The 27,486-nt window shown below is 39.8% G+C and overlaps 2 protein-coding genes across 4 annotated transcripts in view; both read right to left on the reverse strand.

Moving 5' to 3' along the window:
* Positions 1 to 17,785, reverse strand: part of LOC135462708 (E3 ubiquitin-protein ligase Midline-1-like) — a 241,656-nt gene extending 223,871 nt beyond the window's left edge. Inside the window, exons 1-3 of the mRNA XM_064739933.1 lie at positions 17,709 to 17,785; positions 15,322 to 16,004; positions 14,819 to 14,914 (exon numbers count right to left, since the gene is read on the reverse strand). Coding sequence (XP_064596003.1) covers positions 14,819 to 14,914; positions 15,322 to 15,984 — 759 coding nt within the window. The 5' untranslated portion in view covers positions 15,985 to 16,004; positions 17,709 to 17,785. The remainder of the gene's footprint in view (positions 1 to 14,818; positions 14,915 to 15,321; positions 16,005 to 17,708) is intronic.
* The window catches only part of LOC135462706 (E3 ubiquitin-protein ligase Midline-1-like), a 96,269-nt gene continuing 70,873 nt past the window's right edge, over positions 2,091 to 27,486 (reverse strand). For 2 of the 3 annotated variants that reach the window (XM_064739930.1, XM_064739931.1), the window contains 2 exons: positions 12,495 to 12,682; positions 3,293 to 5,578 (listed from right to left, as the gene is read on the reverse strand). In XM_064739930.1, the coding sequence (XP_064596000.1) occupies positions 5,004 to 5,578; positions 12,495 to 12,682 (763 nt within the window). In that variant the 3' untranslated portion in view covers positions 3,293 to 5,003. Of the gene's footprint in view, positions 2,969 to 3,292; positions 5,579 to 12,494; positions 12,683 to 27,486 lie in introns of those variants that run through there. The other variant, XM_064739932.1, reaches the window with a different exon arrangement.

Genomic DNA, 27,486 nt, shown 5'->3' on the forward strand with positions numbered 1-27,486 from the left:
TAATTAAAGACGGGCAGCATAAGAGAGTAAAACCAGAGCAGTCACAACAGTGTGATTGCTGGCAAATGGTCACACGCAAACGGCGAAATACGGCCTCTTGTCAATTTACCTCAGTCAGGGTTTTATTCTAACTCTTCATGTAAATGCATAAACAGCAGCAATTTAAACATCTAGCATCATGGCTTATGCAAAATTAGGTAAAAAAATGCAGTGATGTTAATTGCAATTTATTATACGTCACTGGTCTAGAATTACTCAAAGCCAGACTTTTACATTTGCTAAGTTCAGAAATCAAAGATGATTTTCCAGCTCATTTTAGATGGACACATTGTTGTGTGTTTTAACATACATGTATGGGGATTTTGAAGCAAAAACAATCTGACAAAGTCACACCTGACAACATATTAAGCGGTTGGATACATGAGCTACACATCAAGTTGGAGACGAATCGTGGTCTTTGTGGTTAAACTTAAAATGTAACTATCTACCCGTTCTGTAGAACACACACAGTGATAAGTGGCATTACAAGCTGGCCGTGAGTATCTTACAAGCAGATAATGCCAGGGTGTATATTATACACGTCAATTTACTTTAAGCACGTGTAGGTCTACAGATCTGGATGAACTTAATTAAACATAGGAAGGAGACAGCTCATGTTGTAGTTATTCAAACATGTATGCAATAAAAGAGAGCTGGCGCTCAGTGCAAAAACAATTGATCAGGTTTTTGAAATAAAAATCGTGGACATGATTGTTTACAAAATTTGAAAAACAAAAACTTAAGAAAAACGGTGTAACAACTATACACTTACCAGTTCACTGGAATAAGCACATCCAAGCCAAACACAATCTATATTCTGAACAAAATCCTTAAATTTATTTATTTATTAATTTCATTGGTGTTTCCCGCCCTACTCAAGATTTTTTCAAATATATACATGTATTAAGAAAAGCATATAATACAGCTAAAAGATATGATTTGCACTGGCCGAAATTATCAAAATGCCATCATATAAAATCACAAGACACCGTGTAATACTTACAGGATAGGGATCTACCTGAGCAGCGAATACAATGTGCAGTAATGCATATTATCTAACATCACAGCACTTACACCGAAATCTGGTTTAAAGGAAATATTTCTAATTTACAATATAAATGCTTAGCATCCTTTCTCACTTTGCTTACATACTAAAAAACGAGGCCAGTTTTTAAACACATTCCTGTTACACTTTTGAAACGTTTTGGTTTTTATTCATAAAAGAAATGCCTGGTAACTAAGATATGTGTTTATTAGGGTAAACACATCAGATATCTAGATAGTAATGGGGTGGATATATTAAGAAAAAGACATACTCCAGTAAACACATGTCTATATTGAGTGTAGACAGCTGATAACTTTCTCAAAATGTTTAATATTGTAAACATGTGACATGTTTATACTCTAATGCATAACACAATTCATGTATTTATTCAAACGATGGCCAGGTACATGTAGTGACAATGTGTTACTCAGGCAAAGTTTCAGTACAAAAAAAACCAAAAAAAAAAACAGCCAAACATACAACAAACAATGATATCAAGATTTGAGTTATTTGATTGGTGTTTAGGTCGTACACATTTATATGACAGCTACTAGCATCATGGTGGGAGGAAACAGGGCAGAGACCAGGAGAAACACATAACCATCCGCAGGTTGCTGCCAGACCTTCCCATGTAGGGCTGGAGAGGAAGTCAGCCAGTGAGTGGTTCCTGGATGATTACATCGAACTGGCACGCTAAGCACACATGCTTTGTTGGACATAGGATTAGCCATACTTTACAGGATAGGTCAATAGAAAAGATTTTTGTTTTTATTCTGTCTAAACAAACTTCTATTACAATAGAAAAAAAAAACCTGTTGAAGTATGGGGCTTTATTGGAAGTTCTGTTGGGTTACGCTGATAAAGATAACTTTAACTGACAGGTTATATCCTATATCCTTTACAGACATGAGGTGAACACCTCAGTGAAAGATACAAATGAGGTGTATATGGGGTGTGCGTTTCATGTATACCTCAGTGTGAGGTAAAGATACTTGTATGTAAACTTAGAAAGTTTTTGAATATAATGCAGTGATCATGTACCTGGTTTAAACCTCAGCCACCTTTTTTTAATGTTTTAAAATAAGAGTTCAGATTCAGGCATTTCACCTCAAACAAAATGATGACTACAAAATTACAAATGTATTTCTGTTCCCCCAAAAATGTTTACAAACTAAATATAAGCCTTTGTCTCCCCCCAATACACACTTGCCATTCAGTGTCAAATATCCACCAACCGAAGGGCAGGGATACATGTATATTTGTCCCTGATTATTCAAAGATTCCTGCCCTTGACAATGTGCATATTCCAGGCTGTGGGAAAAGAACTCAACTGTGCACTGACTGATACTTCCTGGGGCTGAATTTCTAAAGTGTGAGCACATACAAACATCTAAAGAGAAGCCCTAAATTTTTCTCAAGCACCTGGAAAGCCTCACGTAAATGTAAATCACTGTTGTTGTTGTAAATCAGCTGCAAATTACAGATACTGTGAACAAAGAACTGCATGCACTTACAAGCTTACAACTTAAATTTGTCTATAATTTATACAGCCATTAGCTTAGTGTTTTGAGATTGTTTTCTGTCCAAATAAAAGTAAAAACAGTGTGCTAAATGTTACACTCAGGTACATCCACCTTGCCAATAGCATATACCTGAGCTATATCTCCACCTATACCTCAGATACACCTCAGGCATCATATTTTTACCAACCACAGTGCCTCAGATTTGGCTTTAATACACCTTAAATACATGTAGGCCTTGGCCCCCAAGTACATGTATACCTCAGACACCCCATCAGATATGTTACACCTGGTACACCTCAAACCTCATATATACCTTCAGTATGCGCAATTCGGGCAACTGGGTCCAAGATTTTCTTCTGAACTGAAGTGTGAACGAGCAATGGAAAAACTGGGCAAAACTGCCACAAAGACACACTATAAATTTCTGCACTGCTATTTTGCATTCAGTTAAATTATGTCGGAATTTTATTTGTTTTGGATAGAACTAAAAACCTCCTGCCCAATATTATTACCCACCCCATGAAGGTTACCGAGGTGACAAGATGTTATGACTTCACTTCCAGCAACCACAGTTCAAACGAATGGCAGTAATGCTAGGTTGATTTTTGATACGTTGTAAAGAAAAGTGCACATTGCATGTACAGATATGGCATGGCACCACACAGAAGTTTAAAAGAGAATATACATTTTTGAAGTTGAATCTGACAAATTTCAGGTCAAGTTGTGAGTGTCTTAACTTAACTGGACTACTTTTTACCATGGATTATCCCCAACCATTACAACCCCAACCCTGTCTACCCCTCATCCTGCTATTTATGCAAAATTTCCCCCGCACACCTATAAGGCTTGTATTTCCAAATTTCATTTACACAGGTGAGTGTAAAATGGCATTCATCTGACCAGAACTGTTTCAGGATGGCTATAGATGTAGCAAGTTATTTTTATCACATATTCTGAAACACCTACAAACATGTATGACACTTAGTATAGCAAGGCACAATTATGTATGGCAATTTTGTTATGTGCAAAGTGATTTTACAACATTAAATATGCTAATGTTGTGTTTCAAAATAGGTCTAAACGTTGATCTTCTTATCTTATGTGTAACAATAATAATAAAAATTTTGTTTAGTTTTTTTATTTAATTCCTTCCTACAGGTACAAGTGGAGATAGGCCGAGCATTTCTTACATAGCTTCTGTGCAGATGGGGAGAACTGGTAAAATTAAATAGCAACTAAAGACAACAGGTGTTGCATTTTAAGGAAATACAAAGTAAATCTTCATTTCCGCAGATTTTCTTTTTTGACAGAAAAGAAATTTAAACCCCGTTCTCCACAAAACATCTTATCCCAGACACTAACGTGTAGAGTAACAACTCAGGTGGATCACTAGCCCTGAAATTTGATTTTTCCCATTAGCCATGTAAGATTTTGCTTTTAATGCCAAATTCATATGAAGACATTACTAACAAAAAATTGTAAAACTTTGTCCTCTTTGTTACACATGCTCAATTCAGGAAATTGGGTCCAAGATTTGCCTCCAAACTGAAGTCTGACTGATAGGCAAAAACTGACACAGAGGCACTAAAGTTGTTCATACACTATAAATTTCTGCTATGCTACTGTGCATCTAACAAGTCTAAATAAAATACATCAAAATTTTATTTGTTTTGGATAGAACTGAAAACTTTTGCCCCATTGGTATTACCCACCTCTCTAGGGGTTACCAAGGTAAGAAAATGTTATGACTTCACTTTCTGCCACTACAGCTAAAAAAAAAAAGGTAGCTGAGAATGTTGTAGCCAAAGGTGTAAGATGCATGTAGAGGTATGGCATAGTGCCATAGTGCCACGCGAAAGTTAGGGTATATATATTTTTGAGGTTGATGATTTATTACATAATTATTAAGGAAAATCAATGCTCTCGTCTAACCTAAAAGGGTAAGGTATATTTTTCTAATTTAGTTTTTTTTCCTTAGGAACTAAAGTTACAGAACACAACAAGAATTACTACATGTACCATGTTGAGTATATTATGTATTGTCATGTACAAACTGTGACCTGTTTTGGTCAGTGACATTCCTGATTATGCTGATTTACAAGTCACCATTACTAAAAATAAAACTACCCAGTCATTATCTACATGCATTTTGCCTGGAAGGAAACATGACATTGATGTTCAGGACAAGTCAGACAGACTGTGTATAACTACATCAAGCTGTAAACTTGTGACAGATCAATGACTACTTTGCAGAAGAAGCTATACATACTGAATTAGCCACACTGCTCACATTAACTAAAACATCTACAAACTGGTCATTTATTTTTTTTAAAAAAGAGTCTATTTCAACAAAATGTAATACTATGGAAAAGATGTAACGAATAATTACCCGATGGTCAGGAAGTGCTTATCATATCACAGAGAACTGGAGGCAGAGTTGCAGAGTCACCCGTTACCAGACGAGCAGACACAGATCCAGACCAGACACAAAACTCAACCCATGGCACGAGAGGCTCTGTGACGATAACACCACTGACAGTGTACATTACCTGGTTGTTGTCACAGTCCAGGACTGTCAGTGTGTGCTCATCACAGTCCAGGTACACACCCAGGTGATGAGGTCGTGTGTAACGTCTCCACTGTAGATAGCCAGGTTTGATCTCACCACCACCACGGTGACTATAACACCTGACCTCATCACCACGGTACACCATCCCAATGTACCAGGAGTTACGGCCAGGTTTTGTCACCTCACTCACATCACAGCTCTCGTGTGTCACTCCTACACGACAGTCACAGCCAGGTGAACAGGTGATGTGTAGCTCCCAGTAGTACCTGCCCGTCTGGTAACGCCCGTCTGTCACAGCTCTCCACCACCTCCTCCAGAACAAGACCTCACCCTTTACCACACAGCCGCTGTCAGTGATTCTCAGCCCACGGTCGTCTGTCTCTGTGAATCTCAGCGTGGGCTCTGCAAACACACAACAGAAGCAGCATAAACAACAGCAAATCATAAACACACGCTGTAAGACTGAGGTGTAAATACCTGTACACATACCGTAGTTTTACCTTCTCAACACAATCTCTTGGACTAAAATGACACATATCTCTGGTATGAATGTAATTTATACACGGATCGCTGTCATTTTCAGCCAGTTTAAAAGAGTTGTGCGTCGACAAGAACTGGATCAATCACTAAATGATGGGTATGACATAGACAAAGTACTGGTTTAAAATATCGCTCTTTTATCGCTCTAATTTGTTTGAAACTTATCACTTACAACAAGAATAATACCTTCCTCTGTCCGGCACAGGGTTTTAGTTGTCAGTTATGGCACATTTGAACACACAATTCACTTTGAAGCTGTAGTAGGCCTGTAACAAGCTACCGAAGCCGTCTGTCTAGTAAGGGAGGTAACTCGCCACGCATAACTTAACAAGTAACTTTCTTTTGCCACAATACCCCAAAGACTATTTAACCCATCAGAATTACTAGTAGTAAAGAAGTATTGGATTCAATTTTTTTTCCATAGATCTTTTAAAAGAGAGTTAATGTATTTAGATATTAAAAATAAACTTATATCAGGTGAGGAAATACATCTAGATCAACAATTATTTATATATACATACTTGGAATCTCTACCATTTAATATTAATAATGAAACACATATGAGAGTTTTTTTCCCTTTGAAATATATGTTTAACTACATTTGAGTCTAGCAAATAATGGTGAGTTTTTATTTGGATACTTGTTTCATTAGTAATTAAGAGAGTTGACATATATTCTGTTATCAGTTATATGTTAAATATCACAGGTCTAGACACTGAGGGATAGGCTATAATATGTTGTCTGTTCTGTCCTAACAGTACACCTGTTGGTTTGTCCACAGGGGTAAATATCACCCACACACTCAGGGGTACAATATGTTATCTGTTCTGCCCTAACAGTACATCTACTGATTTGTACACGTGAGGTAAATATCACTCAGACACTCAGGGGTACAATATGTTATCTGTTCTGTCCTAACAGTACACCTGTTGGTTTGTCCACAGGGGTAAATATCACTCAGACACTCAAGGGTACAATATGTTATCTGTTCTGTCATAACAGTACACCTGCTGATTTGTACACTGAGGTAAATATCACAGGTCTAGATACTGAGGGATAGGCTATAATGTGTTATCTGTTCTGTCATAACAGTACACCTGCTGATTTGTCCACAGGGGTAAATATCACCCACACACTCAGGGGTACAATATGTGATCTGTTCTGTCCTAACAGTACACCTGTTGATTTGTCCACAGGGGTAAATATCACTCAGACGCTCAGGGGTACAATATGTTATCTGTTCTGTCCTAACAGTACACCTGTTGATTTGTCCACAGGGGTAAATATCACTCAGACACTCAGGGGTACAATATGTTATCTGTTCTGTCATAGCAGTACACCTGCTGATTTGTACACTGAGGTAAATATCACAGGTCTAGATACTGAGGGATAGGCTATAATGTGTTATCTGTTCTGTCATAACAGTACACCTGCTGATTTGTACACGTGAGGTAAATATCACTCAGACACTGAGCCTGGGTGATATTTGTCCTGTTCTAACAGTACACCTGTTGATTTGTACACATACTGGGGACACTGAGCCTGGGTGATATCTGTCCTGTTCTAACTGTACACCTGCTGATTTGTGCACATACTGGGGACACTGAGGGGGGAAATTACTATCTGTCCTGTTCTAACTGTACACCTGCTGATTTGTGCACATACTGGGGACACTGAGGGGGGAAATTACTATCTGTCCTGTTCTAACTGTACACCTGCTGATTTGTACACATATTGGGGACACTGAGGGGGAAAATTACTATCTGTCCTGTTCTAACTGTACACCTGCTGATTTGTGCACATACTGGGGACACTGAGGGGGGAAATTACTATCTGTCCTGTTCTAACTGTACACCTGCTGATTTGTGCACATACTGGGGACACTGAGGGGGGAAATTACTATCTGTCCTGTTCTAACTGTACACCTGCTGATTTGTACACATACTGGGGACACAGAGGGGAAAAAATACTATCTGTCCTGTTCTAACTGTACACCTACTGATTTGTACACACACTGGGGACACTGAGGGGGAAAATTACTATCTGTCCGGTTCTAGCTGTACACCTGCTGATTTGTACACATATTGTAAACATCCAGGGACACCCAGGGGTACACTACTATCTGTCCTGTTTTAACTGTACAGCTGCTAATACACAACTCTGCAATGTACTTTCCCTTTTTTTGGATAAAACCATAATGTTGTATTCACTACATTTATATTTATTTTTTACCAAACCATGCTGTATATAGCATTAAATTTCTTAGGATGGCCTAATGAATGCCTTTTGACTTCTGAACTCACAGTACACTTTACAAGAACCATACACTATTTTCTATCTCACATTAGTTTGTGTCCTCTGTCAACACTCTATTGTACATCTCACATTAGTGTGTGTCTTCTGTGCATACCCTATTGTACATCTCACATTAGTTTGTGTCTTCTGGGCACCCCCTACTGTATACCTCACATTAGTTTGTGTCTTCTGGGCACATCCTACTGTATGCTTCACATTAGTTTGTGTCTTCTGGGCACACCCTACTGTATACCTCACATTAGTTTGTGTCTTCTGGGCACATCCTACTGTATGTCTCACATTAGTTTGTGTCTTCTGGGTACACCCTACTGTATGCCTCACATTAGTTTGTGTCTTCTGGGCACATCCTACTGTATGCCCCACATTAGCTGGTGTCTTCTGGTCACATCCTACTATTTACCTCACACCAGTTTGTGTCTTCTGGGCACACTCTACTGTATACCTCACATTATTCTGTGCCTTCTGGGTATACCCTACTGCATACATCACATTGGTTTGTGTCTTCTGTGCACACCCTACTGTATACCTCACATTAGTCTATGCCTTCTGGGTATACCCTACTGCATACATCACATTGGTTTGTGTCTTCTGTACACACTTTACTGTATACCTCACATTTGTCTGTTTTCTGTACACACCCTTCTGTATACCTCACATTAGTTTGTGTCTTCTGTACACACCCTACTGTATACCTCACATTAGTTTGTGTCCTCTGTGCACACCCTTCTGTATACCTCACATTAGTTTGTGTCTTCTGGTCACATCCTACTGTATACCTCACATTAGTTTGTGTCTTCTGGTCACATCCTACTGTATACCTCACATTAGTTTGTGTCCGCTGGGCACACCGGATTGTATACCTCACATTAGTCTGTGTTATCTGTACACACCCTTCTGTATACCTCACATTAGTTTGTGTCTTCTGGTCACATCCTACTGTATACCTCACATTAGTTTGTGTCCTCTGGGCACACTGGATTGTATACCTCATATTGGTCTGTCTTCTGTACACACCCTGCTGTATACCTCACATTAGTTTGTGTTTTCTGGGCACACCCTTCTGTATACCTCACATTAGTTTGTGTCTTCTGGTCACACCCTTCTGTATACCTCACATTAGTTTGTGTCTTCTGGTCACATCCTACTGTATACCTCACATTAGTTTGTGTCCTCTGGGCACACAGGATTGTATGCCTCATATTTGTCTGTCTTCTGTACCACCCTTCTGTATACCTCACATTAGTTTGTGTCTTCTGGTCACATTTTACTGTATACCTCACATTAGTCTGTGTTATCTGTACACACCCTTCTGTATACCTCACATTAGTTTGTGTTATCTGTACCACCCTTCTGTATACCTCACATTAGTTTGTGTTATCTGTACACACCCTTCTGTATACCTCACATTAGTTTGTGTCTTCTGGTCACATCCTACTGTATACCTCACATTAGTTTGTGTCTTCTGGTCACACCCTTCTGTATACCTCACATTAGTTTGTGTCTTCTGGTCACATCCTACTGTATACCTCACATTAGTTTGTGTCTTCTGGTCACATCCTACTGTATACCTCACATTAGTTTGTGTCTTCTGGTCACGTCCTACTGTATACCTCACATTAGTTTGTGTCTTCTGGTCACATCCTACTGTATACCTCACATTAGTTTGTGTCTTCTGGGCACATCCTACTGTATACCTCACATTAGTTTGTGTCTTCTGGTCACATCCTACTGTGTACCTCACATTAATCTGTGTCTTCTGTACACACCCTTCTGTATACCTAACATTAGTTTGTGTCTTCTGGTCACATCCTACTGTATACCTCACATTAGTTTGTGTCTTCTGGTCACATCCTACTGTATACCTCACATTAGATTGTGTCTTCTGGGCACAGCCTACTGTATACCTTACATTAGTTTGTGTCTTCTGCTCACATCCTACTGTATACCTCACATTAGTTTGTGTCCTCTGGGCACAGCCTACTGTATACCTCACATTAGTTTGTGTCTTCTGGTCACATCCTACTGTATACCTCACATTAGTTTGTGTCTTCTGGGTACACCCTACTGCATACATCACATTGGTTTGTGTCTTCTGTGCACACCCCACTGTATACTTCACATTACACTCTGCACACCCTACTGTATATCTCACAATAGTTTGTGTTTTCTCTGCACATCGTACTGTGTACCTCACATTAGTTTGTATCTTGTTTGCTCACCCTATAGCATCTCTCACGTTGGTTTGTATCTTTTTGCCCACCTAATGCACGCCTCACATTATTTTGTGTCTGTTTGCCGACCACATTGCATGCCTCACGTGAATTTGTATCTTTTTGCCCACACTATTGTCTGCCTCACATTAGTTTGTATCTGTTTTGGCCACCTAGTGCATGTCTCACATTAGTTTGTATCTTTTTTGTAAACACCCTAATACATGCCTCAGCTTAGTTTGTATTTGTTGTGGAAACCTCAATGAATGCCTGACATAAGTTTATGTTTTGTAAACACCCTAATACATACCTCAGCTTAGTTTGTATTTGTTGTGGACACCTCAATGAATGCCTGACATAAGTTTATGTTTTGTAAACACCCTAATACATGCCTCAGCTTAGTTTGTATTTGTTGTGGACACCTCAATGAATGCCTGACATAAGTTTATGTTTTGTGAACACCCTAATACATACCTCAGCTTAGTTTGTATTTGTTGTGGACACCTCAATGAATGCCTGACATAAGTTTATGTTTTGTAAACACTCTAATACATGCCTCAGCTTAGTTTGTATTTGTTGTGGACACCTCAATGAATGCCTGACATAAGTTTATGTTTTGTGAACACCCTAATATATGCCTCAGCTTAGTTTGTATCTTTTTGCCCACACTATTGTCTGCCTCACATTAGTTTGTATCTGTTTTGTAAACACCCTAATACATACCTCAGCTTAGTTTGTGTTTGTTTTGGACACCTCAATGAATGCCTGACATAAGTTTATGTTTTGTAAACACCCTAATACATGCCTCAGCTTAGTTTGTGTTTGTTGTGGACTCCTCAATGAATGCCTGGCATAAGTTTATGTTTTGTAAACACCCTAATACATACCTCAGCTTAGTTTGTATTTGTTGTGGACACCTCAATGAATGTCTAACATAAGTTTATGTTTTGTAAACACCCTAATACATGCCTCAGCTTAGTTTGTATTTGTTGTGGACACCTCAATGAATGCCTGACATAAGTTTATGTTTTGTAAACACCCTAATACATGCCTCAGTTTAGTTTGTGTTTGTTATGGACACCTCAATGAATGCCTGACATAAGTTTATGTTTTGTAAACACCCTAATACATGCCTCAGCTTAGTTTGTATTTGTTGTGGACACCTCAATGAATGTCTGACATAAGTTTATGTTTTGTAAACACCCTAATACATGCCTCAGCTTAGTTTGCATTTGTTGTGGGCATCTCAATGAATACCTGACATAAGTTTATGTTTTGTGAACACCCTAATACATACCTCAGCTTAGTTTGTGTTTGTTGTGGACACCTCAATGAATGCCTGACATAAGTTTATGTTTTGTGTACACCCTAATACATACCTCAGCTTAGTTTGTGTTTGTTGTGGACACCTCAATGAATGCCTGACATAAGTTTATGTTTTGTAAACACCATAATACATGCCTCAGCGTAGTTTGTGTTTGTTGTGGACACCTCAATGAATGCCTGACATAAGTTTATGTTTTGTAAACACCCTAATACATGCCTCAGCTTAGTTTGTATTTGTTGTGGACACCTCAATGAATGCCTGACATAAGTTTATGTTTCGTAAACACCCTAATACATGCCTCAGCTTAGTTTGTGTTTGTTGTGGACGCCTCAATGAATGCCTGACATAAGTTTATGTTTTGTAAACACCCCAATACATGCCTCAGCTTAGTTTGTGTTTGTTGTGGACACCTCAATGAATGCCTGACATAAGTTTATGTTTTGTAAACACCCTAATACATGCCTCAGCTTAGTTTGTGTTTGTTGTGGACACCTCAATGAATGCCTGACATAAGTTTATGCTTTTTGTACACCCTAATCCATGCCTAACATTAGTTTGTGTGTTTTTTGTACACCCTACTGTACACCTTGCCTTACTTTGTGTCTTTTGCCCACACCCTACTGTAAACCTGACATTAGTCTGTGTTTTGTTAACACAATAGCGTACACCTCATATTATTTGTGCTTTTTGTAAACTCTTATCACTTTCCTTTCTCTTTGAATACTGTTCATTTTCTTTGGGCACCCAACTATATTGCAGCTCATATCGGTTTGTTTCCTTAACACAGTTTATCGTGTGTTTTGCACACAAACAGCTGTGCGCCTTATCCATTTTATGTCTGTCCTCCATGCACATAATAATGTAAACCCTACAGTCGCTTATGTCCTCTAGGCACACTCTACATTTTATACATATAAGAACCTACTTGTAACACGTGGGCGTGACATTTGTCCACTGACTGCTGCTTCTAAGTCCTGACTTTCTTCCACTGTCTCTTTTACTGTCACGTGTCTAGGGACAACAAGGTCACGCTGTACAAAATCTAGAAGCTTCTGTTTGCTGACCTCATGTTCCTCCAGATCTGCTTTTATCTCATTCAGCTGGTCATCAATTCTGTGAGAAGAGGAGAGAAAACAAAGAGACAAAGTCGTGTAGTAATCTTGTGTACATAGCTAGAATGCTATGATGTACTATCCCTAGTAGGTTAGATCTGATTTTTTTTTTTTTTTTTTTTGATTGGTGTTTTACGCCGTACTCAAGAATATTTCACTTATACGACGGCGACCAGCATTATGGTGGGTGGAAACCGGGCAGAGCCCGGGGGAAACCCACGACCATCCGCAGGTTGCTGGCAGACCTTCCCACGTACGGCCGGAGAGGAAGGCAGCATGAGCTGGTCTTGAACTCACAGCGACCGCATTGGTGAGAGGCTTCTGGGTCATTACGCTGTGCTAGCGCGCTAACCGACTGAGCCACGGAGGCCACTAGATCTGATTTGACAAACGGATGTTTGAACACTAGATATATTTTACACTTGGGTCATGTTTTGGACAACTACAGTGCTGGTACTCAATGTTACAGAAACACATCTACTATTGTCATGTGCACATGCATAACAATCCTAGAGAGGTATAACACATTTATACATACATTTTGGTGAAGTGCGTGGAACCCTGTCAACAAACAGAATTGAAAACACATATTAAATCATGTAAAGATGATAACCCAAACTGAGATACTGTAGCTATACTTTCACCTCAACATGTAGCAAGAACACAGTTATAACTGAAATGTCTTACCTCTCCAAGTACACAGGCACCCTTGGCTTTTAATTCAAAGATTTACACCATTCCCTGATTTATTACATAGTCCACATCAACTCTCAAATCCGGTTAATAAATTCCATGGTGTTTCATACAATGCGATTTTCCACAAAGATCTGTTTACATACAAACCATGTTTTTGAAAAACAGCATAAAATATAATTTGACATTACATATTACTTTAATCGGACAGTGGTGCGGTTATGGGTGGAAAAGTGGACAGCGACCGGAGGGTACCACTGAGCAAAATAAAGCTGATGAACTCAGGATCTAAAACTTTAGTAGATCTGGCAGCATGAGGTGGATTTGAACACGTGGTCACAGTTTCTAAGGGTGGCTGGGTCATGGGTAACATCTGGAGTTGAGGCAGCAGATCCAATGTTAGAGATTGTGCAGGTCTGACTTACCTTTAAAAACTCGACGTCCATTGACGCTAATAAATCATTGGAAGCCTGTACCATCCTCTCCATTTCCTGGGTCTGTAGCTGAATATGTTTGAGTATAGCACTACACTCCACACTCCACTGTGAATAGCGGGTTTTTATGCCATCTATGGAGTGCTGTCTCCAGGCTTGTAAAGATTCCAAAGCTGCACAATAAGCCTTTTCTACCTCCTGAGTTTGAAGTTCCTGGTTTTCCTGCCAAACAAAGAAATCGTTTATTACCTCATCCAGACCTTTAAAACTGTGTGTTCAAGAAGTTATATATGTATGTGTAACAGGTTGAAATATAAGCCCCATACAGCTGTGTCTACAATGTATCTCCAGGATGGAGGGGATTTCCCTGTAGTCCAGTGATGTACATGTAAGTGTCGAATCAAAACCCTAAGGTACGTGGTTCCATCCCCAAAAGGGTCGCGTCATCAACAAATGATGCTCCGAGCAGGGCGAGATGGTGGAGCCTAAAATGTTTCGGACAGTACCTCAGATACCTGGGGCTGATTCAAACGCAAACGAGTCGCCCCATCAGATCAAACGGTGTACGTATATATATTATGGATATTATTATGACAGCGTACGATTGGCAATGATATATCAAATGGAATTGCCCGAGGTGGGCATATTGCGTGTGTGTCAATGAGAAGAAAGTCATATTAATGATACGATTAATATGATATGATTGAGTCTGATTAGATAAACCAGAAATAGGTAAAATAGACTCGTCCTTCACGCAAATGAATTCCCGCACCAGTCCGTGCATTCCCTTGTTTAAGCTCTTATAAAAAGTCGTCACTGTTCAGGTTTAACTCTTTAATTGTAATCTACATGTATAATATATGACAGAGGATAGCTTCATCAAGACTAGATAATTGACAGGTGTGTGTTACCTGGACTTGTGAATGATAGCAATACTCTAAATAGTCAAAATAAGTCACCCAGGTATGCCTTGCAAGACAGGCTGAACAGGTGTCATGGAAAATACCAACCTGTATCTTATTGTGCAGCCTCGTAACTCCTGACAGTGATTCTTTAGTTTCTTGTAAGACTTTCTCCAGTTCGCTAGTCTTGTTCAAAACAGCTAGCTGTAATGGGAAAAACGGTACATTAACAAATCCGCCTTTCAAACGACTCACTACAGTGCAGGACAAAAAGCCCCATTCTTCTCTAAAGATGACAAACTTTGGGTGAATATATAGTTCCAAATCATGTCATATTTATTTTGAGTATCGATTTATATACTAGCATGGTACACGATTTAGATAGTGGTTTAAGTTATTCGAATAGAACATTCCTTGCGTCTTTCTAACATCATTGAAAACTGTTTACTACTTCTCTTAGCATGGTTCCATAGTAATTTTGAACTTACTCAATTTCTTGATTTTTTTCCTGGTTTGTGTTAATCATTGTTTAGGGAATTGACGTTGCAATTATTGAGTCTGAACATCTATTTTGGTTGATGGATAATATACAAATGTCCTTTTCGCATTACCTTGTTCTTCTCAGCTGCAGATGGTATATCCCGCACAGCATGTTCCGGGTGGTCAACCACACACCCCATACAGATCACCATCCGACACGGTACACAGTACAAGCCGAATGGCTGACCGTGCCTAGCACAGGACGGCTGCTGAGTTGATTGGTGGTCCCTGCTAACTTGACCCTGTGAGATTTCCTGGGCGAGGTACTCCAGAGCCGAAATCAGTCGATGACGTTTTAGAGGCCCCCTCGTTGGATGGTAATTTGTAAGACATTCCTGACAGTACAACACATTGCAGTTGGTACAAAACTTGACAGCTTTAGCATGATTGTCCTCACACATAGAACAATATGGGATGTCATCCTCAACCTTTACAGCAGACAACTTCTCCACAATTTCCGCCAGGTGAAAGTTGTGAGGCAGACCAGCTACACCTTCTCTCCCCAGACTGGTCGGTGCCCGACACACAGGGCATGCTATCTGCTGGTGAACGTCCTCATTCCCCGTGCTGCCGGAGGTCTCATCTATCTGTACAGATTTGGACTTGGAAGCATACAAACCAATGCATTCTCTACAAAAACTGTGCTGACAGGGTAGCATTACTGGTTCCCGGAATGTTTCCATACATACAGAACATGTGAGAACATCATCTCGATTCTGCTTGCTTTCGGCCATTATTCTCTCGGGTTTTATTCCTGAAATAAAAACGGCAAATTGCTCAGACTGTCACCTGTGAGGGTGTTCCTACTTACAAAAATATTAACGTTCAAGACAGCACACTGCCTCCGTCTGTTCTCGTGGTCCAACAACATATTGGGTACAGTACTGTTAGTCGTTATCCCCCAATTCTCATTTAAGAAGCATTAAAGCGCCTATACATGTACGAGGAGAGTATGTGCATGTCGCTTTCCCGGAAAGGAATCCATTCTGGTCAGTTAGAAAATTAGTGATTCTACCTTTCATTACGCCCGAGAGACTTTTTTGACAAAGGTATGGTCAAGACGGTTTGGGCAGATGTGTTCGATAGGTATATAGCTCCCACACACAATTAGCAGATTTGTGTGGTCACGAAGGTAACTTGACCTTAAATACTGTACGATAATAGGGCCAAACCTTTGGAACATCTCCATCTGCAGAATTTTAGAAATATAATAAATATCACATTACTAATAGTGACGAGTAACAAGGACATTTCTTACTTAGATCAAAACGGATATGAATTAAGGTCAAAGTCTTTCATCTCCCAGTGTTTTATTATGTTATTGTCAGAAACCACAGAAGTACAGACTACAACAGAGCTGCTATACCCTCCGATCAACACTGATCAAACAAAATGTTTAAACCGTAAATGCTGACTTCGCTCCACCCTAGAAATGTGAAGTACATGTCCAATTAGATACAGTGTTATGACAGGGACAGTTTAAAGGGAACCAAAAATAAATATAATATAATAAATAAAATATATTATTGAAGATATGAGGTTACATATTGAAGACATGTAACCTCAGGTAGACTGCAGAAGTAGGTCAGCGTCTGTTATATCTCCATACACGCAGCTCGAGCTAATGTATAAGTAGACCTTCATGCAGTATACGGCTGTTCTGACTTGTTAAGCTGTGTCAGGCTACGCCCCATTATGGGTGATCAGCGGGCTAGGTTGTAATGCCTGCTGAGTTAATCATGGATGTAGTCTTTTAGTTGCGTGACCCTGAAAATCCTGCGTGCAATTCAGTACATAATTTTAAGATTCGATTTACTTATACAGTGTAATACGTTCCTTATGTTTGAGTCCGCATTGAAGTCGGGAGAGCAAAGATCAAACTCGAGTCGGGTCAAACCAAACACCTCAAAAATGGTGTTTGTTTCTGCCTCGCTTGGAATATGAGAACATGTATATCCTAACTAAACAATTTTTGACTAAGACAGTTTTTATATTTGGAGCAGAGCGGCGAACATTGTAAATAAAAAAGGCGTGTAAGCCCAACCAATGACAACACGTCACTGGCAACCAATAACCTTCAGCAAAACCACACATTATGCCTTTCAAGGTCAAAGCTTCAGACAAATACATTCATAACGTATTATCGTCCTGGATATAGTGAGAAGGTCGACATAATTAAACAGTATGAAGTGGAACTTAAATAAATCAATCATTTTCCTTAAGTAGAAAATATTCCGACTGTTGATATACCGTGTCGAAGGTTCACACACAGGCTGAGAGTAGAGTCTATACAAAGACACACCCCAAGTCCTACGTCGACTTCTTGTCCAATGGAGGACGACCAGACCAATTAAACACTGTCTGAGAGACGGTCAAATGATCGAGTAAACGACAACACCCTCACCTGACAGAAACATTCCGACATAAACACAGACCTACCTCATCTTACAGGACTTACCTGTAGAAACAATTCCCACCGTGCTTCACTACTTGATGAAACTGCGCTGACTGAAATACAAAATACTTAGTTCTGAGTAATACACGTCATCTAAGCAGGGGAGGTAAATCCCTTAACATGCTTTTGCACTCTCTGACATCCTCACAATGCTTAGCACAGTTCCCTTTTAACTTTACATGCGAATGCAATATTTTAACAAACATAAAAGTTTTCCTAAATGAATTCAGCAGTTTGGTTCAAGTTATATATATATATATATATATATATATATATATATATATATATATATATATATATATATATATATATATATATATATGTAGATTTGCGTGTTAACATTGTACAATACACACGGAGACATCATCTATACATGTTATAGTAAGGCTGAACACAATGTGTCTAAATCCATACATAATATTAAGATTGTATTTACTTTTAGAACCATTTATGTATGCACACATTCCTTAGCTTTGATCTTATGAGCAATAGATTGTATTTATTTCTTTTGCAGGTGTTTTACGCCGAACTCAAGAATGTGCACATAATCTTAAAAATGTTGGTCTTTGCATGCACTGGCCGTTATTTACAGAGTGCGGTTTTACCTACAACTGATCGGATAGCCCACAGATCAACTGTCCTAACAATTTACCTCTAACAATATTTATTTGTTCATTTGAGTGATGTTTTATGCCGTATTCACGAATACTTCAATTATATGACGCCAGCCAGCATTATGGTGGAAGGAAAACGGGGCGGGGGGGGGGGGGGGGTGCACCCCCAAGACCATCCGAATGAAGCTGGCAGATCTTTCCACATGGGGCAGGAGAGGAAGCCAGAATGAGCTGGACTTGAACTCACAGCGATCGCATTTGGTGGAAGGCTTTTTGGTTATTGCGCCGTGGTGGCGTGCTGTTACCCCGGGCCAAGGAGGCCGCTATGACAACTGATATAGGATATCATATAACAGGCGGACTGTTATCAGAGTTTTTATATTTGGACCAGACAGGCGAACGTTGTAAGTAAACAAACAGTGATCCATATTGGCAAGATATTCGGACTTTGTGTGCCATAGGAGACACGTCACCGCCAGTAATCGACCTTCAGCACAACTGCATAATACCTTTCAAGGTCAAAGATTCAGAACCTCACATTAATAACGTAATATTGCCCTGTATATATCGTGACAAGATCAGTACTGGTCATTTTCCTTGATACGCAAATATCGACAGTTAGAGGTTCGCACACAGGCTGACATGGCTGATGTTAAAGTCTATAAAAGGAAACGCCCATTCTTACATCTACGTTGTGTCGATTTGAGGACACCCAGACCAATTAAACTATGTCTGACAGTCGGTGATACGATCAAGTAAAGACCACTCCTTAACCTGAGTGATCGTTTCCATCCAAACTACATATAATCGAATTGCAGAATTTACCTGTCGACACAAATCTCACCTGGCTTCACAGCTTAGTGAAACAGCAGATTGAAACAGAAAATACTTGGTTCTGAGAAATGCACGTGATCTGTGCAGGGAGGTAAATCCCTCAGTGTGTTTGGAGGCCTACACATTTATACTCTGTGACATCTCAAGAATGGTTTCCGCACCTCGCCAGTAACTTTACGCCTATATGTGAAAGTCACGTTTCAACAAACAGTCAGTTTCCCACAAAATTACTTCAGCAAATCGGTTCGAATCATTATACTTATCACGTTTAGTTCTAAACAGAATACATTGGAAATATAGTTGAGAACTGTCGGATCTATTTCATGAGACCAGCATAATAAGATTAGGCTATAGCTACAATAGTTTGCCAGTGAATTCAAGCGGCATTACCTTCGTGGGGTCTCCGGGCTGAAAAGAATTGGACATCAGTCTTCTTGGCAAGTTTGTCGTAACGTAGAGCTCTGTCGTGTGGCATCGATGAAATATTATAGACTCAATTCTATATTTGAATGAGGGGCCATACAGGAGTAGTCCTACCTGTTTGCCCTAGGTTGATACCGTTAATTGAAGAGAACGGTCTTGCGAGGTTATTAAGCCCAACCTCTTCACTTCGGCTCTTACTTAGTTAGAGATTGAAGGTCGGATTGGCCCAGTTTGACCAATCGGTTGGAGCAGATGTGCTCCGAACTAAAATCACAAGGGGTTGTAAATGTCAAGCGATTCACAACGTAAAAGTTACAGTAATAGCAAACTCAATACGTACTTATCGACCCGGTCCATTGCCCAAGTAGACCTATACATAACTAAACCGTCCAGGTGCTTTACATGCCAAAAGTTGGGCTTGGTAATGGCCAATGTAGAAATAAACTGTATTGTTTCAGATGTGCAGGAGAAGGCTATCGGGATTTGCCTCTACTAAGACAATAAAATGTTGAAATGGCGACGAAGCTCATATGCCCTCCTCTATCGACGGTTCACTCTTTATAAAAGAGAAACAGGCCATTACCTTCCAAGTTCCAAACCATACAACTTTTCAAGAAGATCATCGCCTCATTTGTTCTTTGAGCACTGTCCTGAAAACTTCATTTGCCAATGTGGTCAAGAGAGTATCAACATTTATTGACACCCAAATATCACTGACTTGCCGATGATTGGTGATCGTAAACCTAGAACAAATTCTGTGAAAGAATTAACTCGCCTGTCAATAAAACTACGTCTTCATCTGGCTCTGCACACAATCAAGGCATCACTGGGCGTAAGTTTTTCTAACATCTCGGGGCCTATATGGCCGAGGTGGATAGTGTGCCAGCGCAACGCAATGGCCCAAGGGAATATTACCAACGCGGTTTCTCTGAATTCAAGTTCAGCCCATGCTGTCTTCCTCACCGCTTGTACGTAGGAAGGCCTTCCAGCAGCTTGCGGATGGTCATAGTTTCCCACGGGATTTGCCTGGTTTCCTCTAACCATAGTGCTGGCCGCAGTCATATAACTGAAATATTTTTGTGTACGGTGTAAAACACTAGTCATATAAGTAAATAAGTTAAACATCTCCAGCGCAATCATCAATAGCTGTGCCTAGAGCAATAGCATCGTTTTGCTACGGGACTGAATCTTTAGCTGTCAGCACTAAAAATGCTGAACAATTCCCCACATTATGATCAAACCTTATTTTTCCTTATCTTTACCTCAGGGTGGGCCTTATTATGTGAATTTTGTGGTCATACCAACTTATAGTACGTGTGTTCATAGTAATATTTATTGTAAGTTTCTAACCCGTTTGTCATCTATTACCACTGGAGACTCTCTTGGGTTTGTTTAATCATTACGTTTGGGTTAGTGGTAATGTTTTCCACCGCTATGGAGGGAGGCGTGTATTATCCCGGTTCCAAACCTGGTAAGGATCATATATAGTGTGCCGTCTAATTACCGTCGAATAGCTCTTACCAGAGTGGTTTAGGGTATGGAACGAATAATAAAAGATAGACTTGTTTGGTATTTAGTAACCAACAATTTAAATGTATCTAGTATCTAAAATCTAATATTAAATGTGGTTTTTCTCAAAGTCGATTTAAAGTTGGTCGCATTGAAACTTTTAGTCGTAATGATATAATAAATAATGAATATGTGGTGTCAATATTTTTCGACCTTGAATAGGTCACGGGCTACGACACCGCAATGAAATACGGTGTTTTAAAGGACCTTTCATATATGGGACTTATCGTTTATCGCTTGTCATTATTTATGCATATATCAGAAGTTTTATCTGATCGTCAGTTTAGGGTAGAGGTAGGGACAATCTTTCTGACTCTCATGAAGAAAAGTAGGTGTACTCCAGGGCAGTATACTATCACCAACACTGTTTAGCTTTAAACTTAATAGCTTGTCAAAAACTTAAACGTCTGGTACAGAGGCTTCTTTATAAGTTGATGATTTCCTTATAGGCTATCGTGCTAAAATATGAATAGCATCTAAAGGCAGCTGCAGCTTTGTCTCAATAAGACCAAGAAATGGGCAGTTGAAAATGGTTTTAGATTTTCTACCTCTAAAACCATCGATATGCATTTTATTGTACACGGAACTTCATCTCGATTCCAAGTTTTTATGGTGAACCAGAGAACCAAAAACAGATTTTCAGGAGTCATATTTGACAGCAGATTACGCTTTTCCCCCGTGTTAAAATTCTTAAAGCTAAATGTACAAATGTATGCGTCAAAACATTCGTATACCAGGCGTCAACCAAGGTCAACGTTCGAGGTAAACAATCGCAAGGCCATTTCCCAAAACGACGTTTAAGTAAGGCTGTTGATATAAATAAGGTCGTGTATAGTACAGCCCAGCACTGACATGGGTGCTGAACGGTCACTTCTGTACAGTTTATATCGATCTTTTGTGAGGTTTAAATTGGACCTTGGGTCCACCATTTACCATTCCGCCAAGAAATCGCATCTAAAATGTTGAATCCTGTCCATCATCAAGATTTGAGGCTCAGCCTGGATGCCTGTGGGACCTCGCCCGTGAGTCGTTTATACGTTGCGGCCAGCCAATCTTTAGTATACAGCAGGCATAACTCGCATACAGTCAGTATGCTACAAAGCTTAAAGCACATCCAACATGGCTTACCTACGACTGCAATGTGTAAATATATGTAGATAGATGGTTTGATATTCGTGTTCAGATCCACGTAAACATAAGAAATCTAATACAAATTCCCTTATGATTTAGATTGAGTTGGACAGCTAGTTCTAGACCAGTAACGTTTAATATATAATAGTTAACATCACTGCTCTTTTCTTAGGGTTCCAAACTAAAAGTTTGCAACACCTAGTGTTATAGTACGGATTATTAGGGGTTCGAGCCATACAAGTTTGATTTAAGTATTTATTTGATTGGAGTTTTAAACCGTGCTAAAGAATATTTCATTTATACGACTGCGGCCTGCTTTATGGCGGGAGGAAACCGGGCCAAGCCCGGATGGAAACCAACGAACATCCGCAGCCATACAGGATTAAGTCCCTGGGCTTGAAGCCCTATTATTACTCTCGGCATTTTTGTGATACATTTTATGAGAAAACGACAAGTGGTACATTCCTGAAACTTCAGTATATTTTAGAAAAGGATCTGAAGTTTTGCTTTTTGGCTTTTGGTGACAGTTGGTGGCCACACTGGATTTTGTGCCAACCTAAACAAATCTTCTTCTCCAGAATAGCTGATGCGATTGAGCTGAAAATTAAACTGCATTTGTACCAAGCCTAGGCACATTCAGGGTGATAACTAAAACTTTCTCCTTTGAGAACTGTACAAGCTCGCTATTGAGTGAAATGTCATGTGACTCAAATTCAAAGAGAACGCAAGATGAATCAGACGTACAGTAAACCCACAAAGAGCTGAAAATGTATTAGATGTATGTACAACAAACTCATAGCGAGCACAAAACACGTCCGACACACATGTACAAGAAACCCAAAGAGAATACAAGATGAATACTACTGTTTGTTGTTTTACTGCTTATAATTATTGTAACAAACAAAAAAGTCACATTTGTGTTGAAGTGGTCATGTAATATCTGTAACAACCTAAGGGCCTTACGTGTTTAGTCACGGTTTCCACCCGTCAACATAATTTTGTACTCAGTGCTATGAGGAAGTATATACCAATTACTGGCCAACCAGAAAAGATTTATTCCTTTCTAAAGCTAATTTGTTTTTGTTCACCCAGAAAAGTTGCTTTTTTTATTTTCTGTCATAAAACTGCCCATTAAATGATGATAAAGTATTGCGATGCTTGCTTAAACAGTATCCCTTTCTTAAAAAAAAAAAATAATGATTCATGTGATGTAAGTTTGTAGGCCGAGGAGGTTAAATATAAAATCGTTAACTCTTAGTTACTTTATAACATTTTCCAACTTATATATCTTCTGCAAGCCGCATACATTCTTTAGCAATCCATTAAAGGGAGTGCCAATTTTTCAGAGTGAATTATCCTCCAAAACATTTACATCCATATTTAGAGGGTAACTATTGCAATTTTCATTCAAAAAGCATTGTAAGCATATGGTCTACAGTTTTGTTATGCTGACATTTTAAAGGCACACTAAAATCCTGATTGGAGATATGTAACTTCAGGTAGATTGCAGAAACAGGTTATATCAGTAGAGTCAGTTATATCTCCACAAAGAAAACCCCAGGTATTATAAAGGTAAGATATTCGGCTGCCCTGACTGGCTTAGCTTTGTGAGCAGACATTATAGCCTCGTGCTCACGGATAATGGAGGGAGTAACAGGTTGGACAGTCAGGATGATAGTATACATACATGTAGGCCTCCTTATAGATTAGCTAGGGCTGTTTGTGTGAAGAGTGTGGAGTTAATAATACGTGTAGGCTCTTAGTCATGGATACATACACATCTGGGTCTTAAAATTGTAAAACAGACAGCTTTACCGGGACGTTATCCGTATACTTTATAGTAAGGTTGAAAATAATCTGTGCAAATCCGTACACAATTTTAAGATTCGATTTACTTTTAGCACCATTTACCTATACAGACATTCCTAATCTTTGACGTCATGATCAACTAGTATAGGCTATGGTATAACAGACGGGCTGACCTATATAGAATAGGAGAACTGTATACCCTATAACCATCAATTTTTGAAAACCCCAGTTTTATATTTGAAGCGGACAGCCGAAAGTTGCTAAGTAAACAATAAACAGTTATACGTGATCAAGGAAATAAGTTCGAGCTTTATGTACCACAGGCGCACGTCACCGCCAGTAATCGACCTTCAACATAACTCTGCATAAGGCCTTTCAATGTCAAAGCTTCAGAAACTCAACAACTTAGAGGCCTACCATCGCCCTGTATATATACATGTAGTTGTTTTCCTTGACATAAATATTCAGACTGTTTATCGACAATGTTACAGGTTCACACACAGGCTGAGGGTAGTGTCTATGCGAAGACGCCCCAGTCGTCAGTCTGCAATTAACATCACTGCCTCTTTTTTTTTTACCTAATTCTGCTTAAACCATGGTGCTAGGGGGCGTGTGATTTTGCTACTATAGACGCATTTACTTGAATAGTTAGAATAAAACCCTGACTGAGGTAAATTGACAGGGGGAGTATTTCGCCAGTTACGTGTGACCATTTGCCAGCTATCACACCGTCGTCGCTGCTCTGGTTTGTCTCTCTACTGTACGTCTTATTTATATTGTGTAGATGTGTGGACTACTCGACCAACTAAGCAGTGTTTGACAGTGGGTAAAGACAACTTTTTAGCTTGACAAATATTTCCACCCTAAATACACCTACCCCGCTTAAAATGACTTACCTGTCGAAGCAAATACCGCCGTGTTTTACGAGTTGATAAAATTGGGCAGACTGAAATAGAAAACACGTGTAAGTTTATTTATTTTTTTATTTGATTGGTGTTTTACGGCATACTCAAAAATATTTCACTTACACGACGGCGGGCACTATTATGGTGTGGGGGGGGGGGAATCGGGGCAGAGCCCGGAAGAAACCTACGACCATCCGCAGGCTGGTGCCAGACCTTCCCACTTACGGCCGAACAGGAAGCATGTGGAAGTGTTATCACTTTCGGTTCCAAACAGAATGAGATGAGGCTACAGCTACAATAGTTGCCCATTGAATTCAAGCGGCATTACTCCCGTGGAGTCTCCGAGGTAAAATCAGGCCTCTGGGCAATCTTGTCGCACAAGGCGACTAACCTAGAGCTCCCTCCTGTGGCCCATGTGAATATAATAGAGTCATATCTTCTCGGGGGGTGGGGTACCTGTTGATCATGGCGTACCTGCTTGCTGTGGGTTGCGATCCTTAATGGAAGAGAACCGGATCCCAATTGTTGAGGGCAGGTTAGTGTTGCGAGATTTTCAAGCCCAACACTGCAAAGACCCTTGCTTAGATAGAGACGGGAGGTAGATTGGTCCAATTCGACCAATCGACTGGAGCAGATGTACTCCGAACTAAAATCTCACGGGGTTGTAAATGTCAGGTGATTCACATATAAAAAAATGACAGTAACAGCAAACTCAGCAAGTACTCATCGACATTTTATAAACCTTATGGTCCTCAGTCGATCGCAGCGCGTCCAATAAGACATGCACATACCCAATCCGACTAGGTGCTTTTCGTGCCAAAAGTGTGGACATGACAATGGTCAATGTAGAAATAAATTGATTTGCTTACCATGTGTAGGTGATGTAGGACCCAGGAGCCTCTCACCAATGCGGTCGCTGTGAGTTCAAGTCCAGCTCATGCTGGCTTCCTATCCGGCTGTAAGTGAGGTCTGTCAGCCACGTGCGGATGGTCGTGGGCTTCCGCCGGGCTCTGCCCAGTATCCTCCTACAATAATGCTGGCCGCCATCGTATAAGTGTCAAGGTATCCATAAAAGTTAATGGCCACAAAATAGATGGTTGCTAAGTAATAACCCACCTAAGATGCATCCCCGGTCAAAAACGAAAGTCCCTGTTCAAACCAGGCACTGTTATGTTTAATTTACAAAATGAAAAATGTCTTTACTGAAACATTCATGTGTGTATTTCTACGTGCTTTTAAGGTTTCGTTTTGATTAACAGTTGTCTTCATATGTAAAACATGAACTTTATAATGTGATCAGTTTTGTATTATTTTGGCAAGATTTTCCACACTATGCACTGTTTAAATGCACAAAAAAGAGAAGATACTTCAGTGTGACTGCAACAGGCTACCATTTTTCGATTTTATGACTTATACGTCACTTCAGTGCATGTTTGGAGCCTTGCTTGCCAAATAGCAGGAAAAAAGAGTAAAACAGAACTGAAGAAAGAAGTAGCCTTATGAGTGTGTAATTCACAGCTATAGTCAGTTTTTCTTCTTGAAGTGCACATTAATATCATTTTATTGGGAAGCTTTAACGTCCATGGCCGCCCCGACCAAGCTTTACGCTTTGGGAATTTACAGACTGATTCTGGGATTTCAGAATTTCCATTTTCTGATGGTACGTCATTGGGGCCGATATTGTCATTATTTTCAACCAGAACATTCCGGACATCCTAAGATGGTAACCATTTTAGATGCTTCTCAAAACATGTTTATTATTACTATTATCCTATTGCCAACTGCAAAGCTTTGAACCTTGAGAATAAAGGAGCAAATTTTCTTCAGACAGGCAAATTCTCCTCGATGCTCGCCCTCAGCCTTGTCCTATTTATTTGTAAATGACACTTTCTAATGTCCTCGAGGCAAAAATGTGTCATAGGCAAATGAAAATAGACTGCCGCATGTTTATACAAAACACGAGACAGACGAGGTTCGGGTTCAAATCCGGCTTTGGGCAGTGAATATTTCGAGCCCTCCGGTTTCTGTGTGTGTGGGACATGTCATGTCAAATATGCTCAGTCCTGGCCTGTTCCTGCTGCCACGTGTAGTTTAGTAGTCAATACATCGATTCCCATCATTTGCCACTGTTCGTGTTGTTACTCATGTTAATGTAATTACGCTCAGTCCTGGCCTGTTCCTGCTGCCACGTGTAGTTTAGTAGTCAATACATCAATTCCCATCATTTGCCACTGTTCGTGTTGTTTCTCATGTTAATGTAATTACGCTCAGCCCTGGCCTGTTCCTGCTGCCACGTGTAGTTTAGTAGTCAATACATCAATTTCCATCATTTGCCACTGTTCGTGTTGTTAATCGTGTCAGTGTCAATACGCTCAGTCCTGGCCTGTTCCTGCTGCCACGTGTAGTTTAGTAGTCAATACATCGATTCCCATCATTTTGCCCACTGTTCGTGTTGTTACTCATTTCAAGTGTCAGTAAGCTCAGTCCAGGCCTGTT

The sequence above is a fragment of the Liolophura sinensis genome, chromosome 2 (assembly GCF_032854445.1).
Source record: "Liolophura sinensis isolate JHLJ2023 chromosome 2, CUHK_Ljap_v2, whole genome shotgun sequence".
In the NCBI taxonomy this organism is placed as follows: domain Eukaryota; kingdom Metazoa; phylum Mollusca; class Polyplacophora; order Chitonida; family Chitonidae; genus Liolophura; species Liolophura sinensis.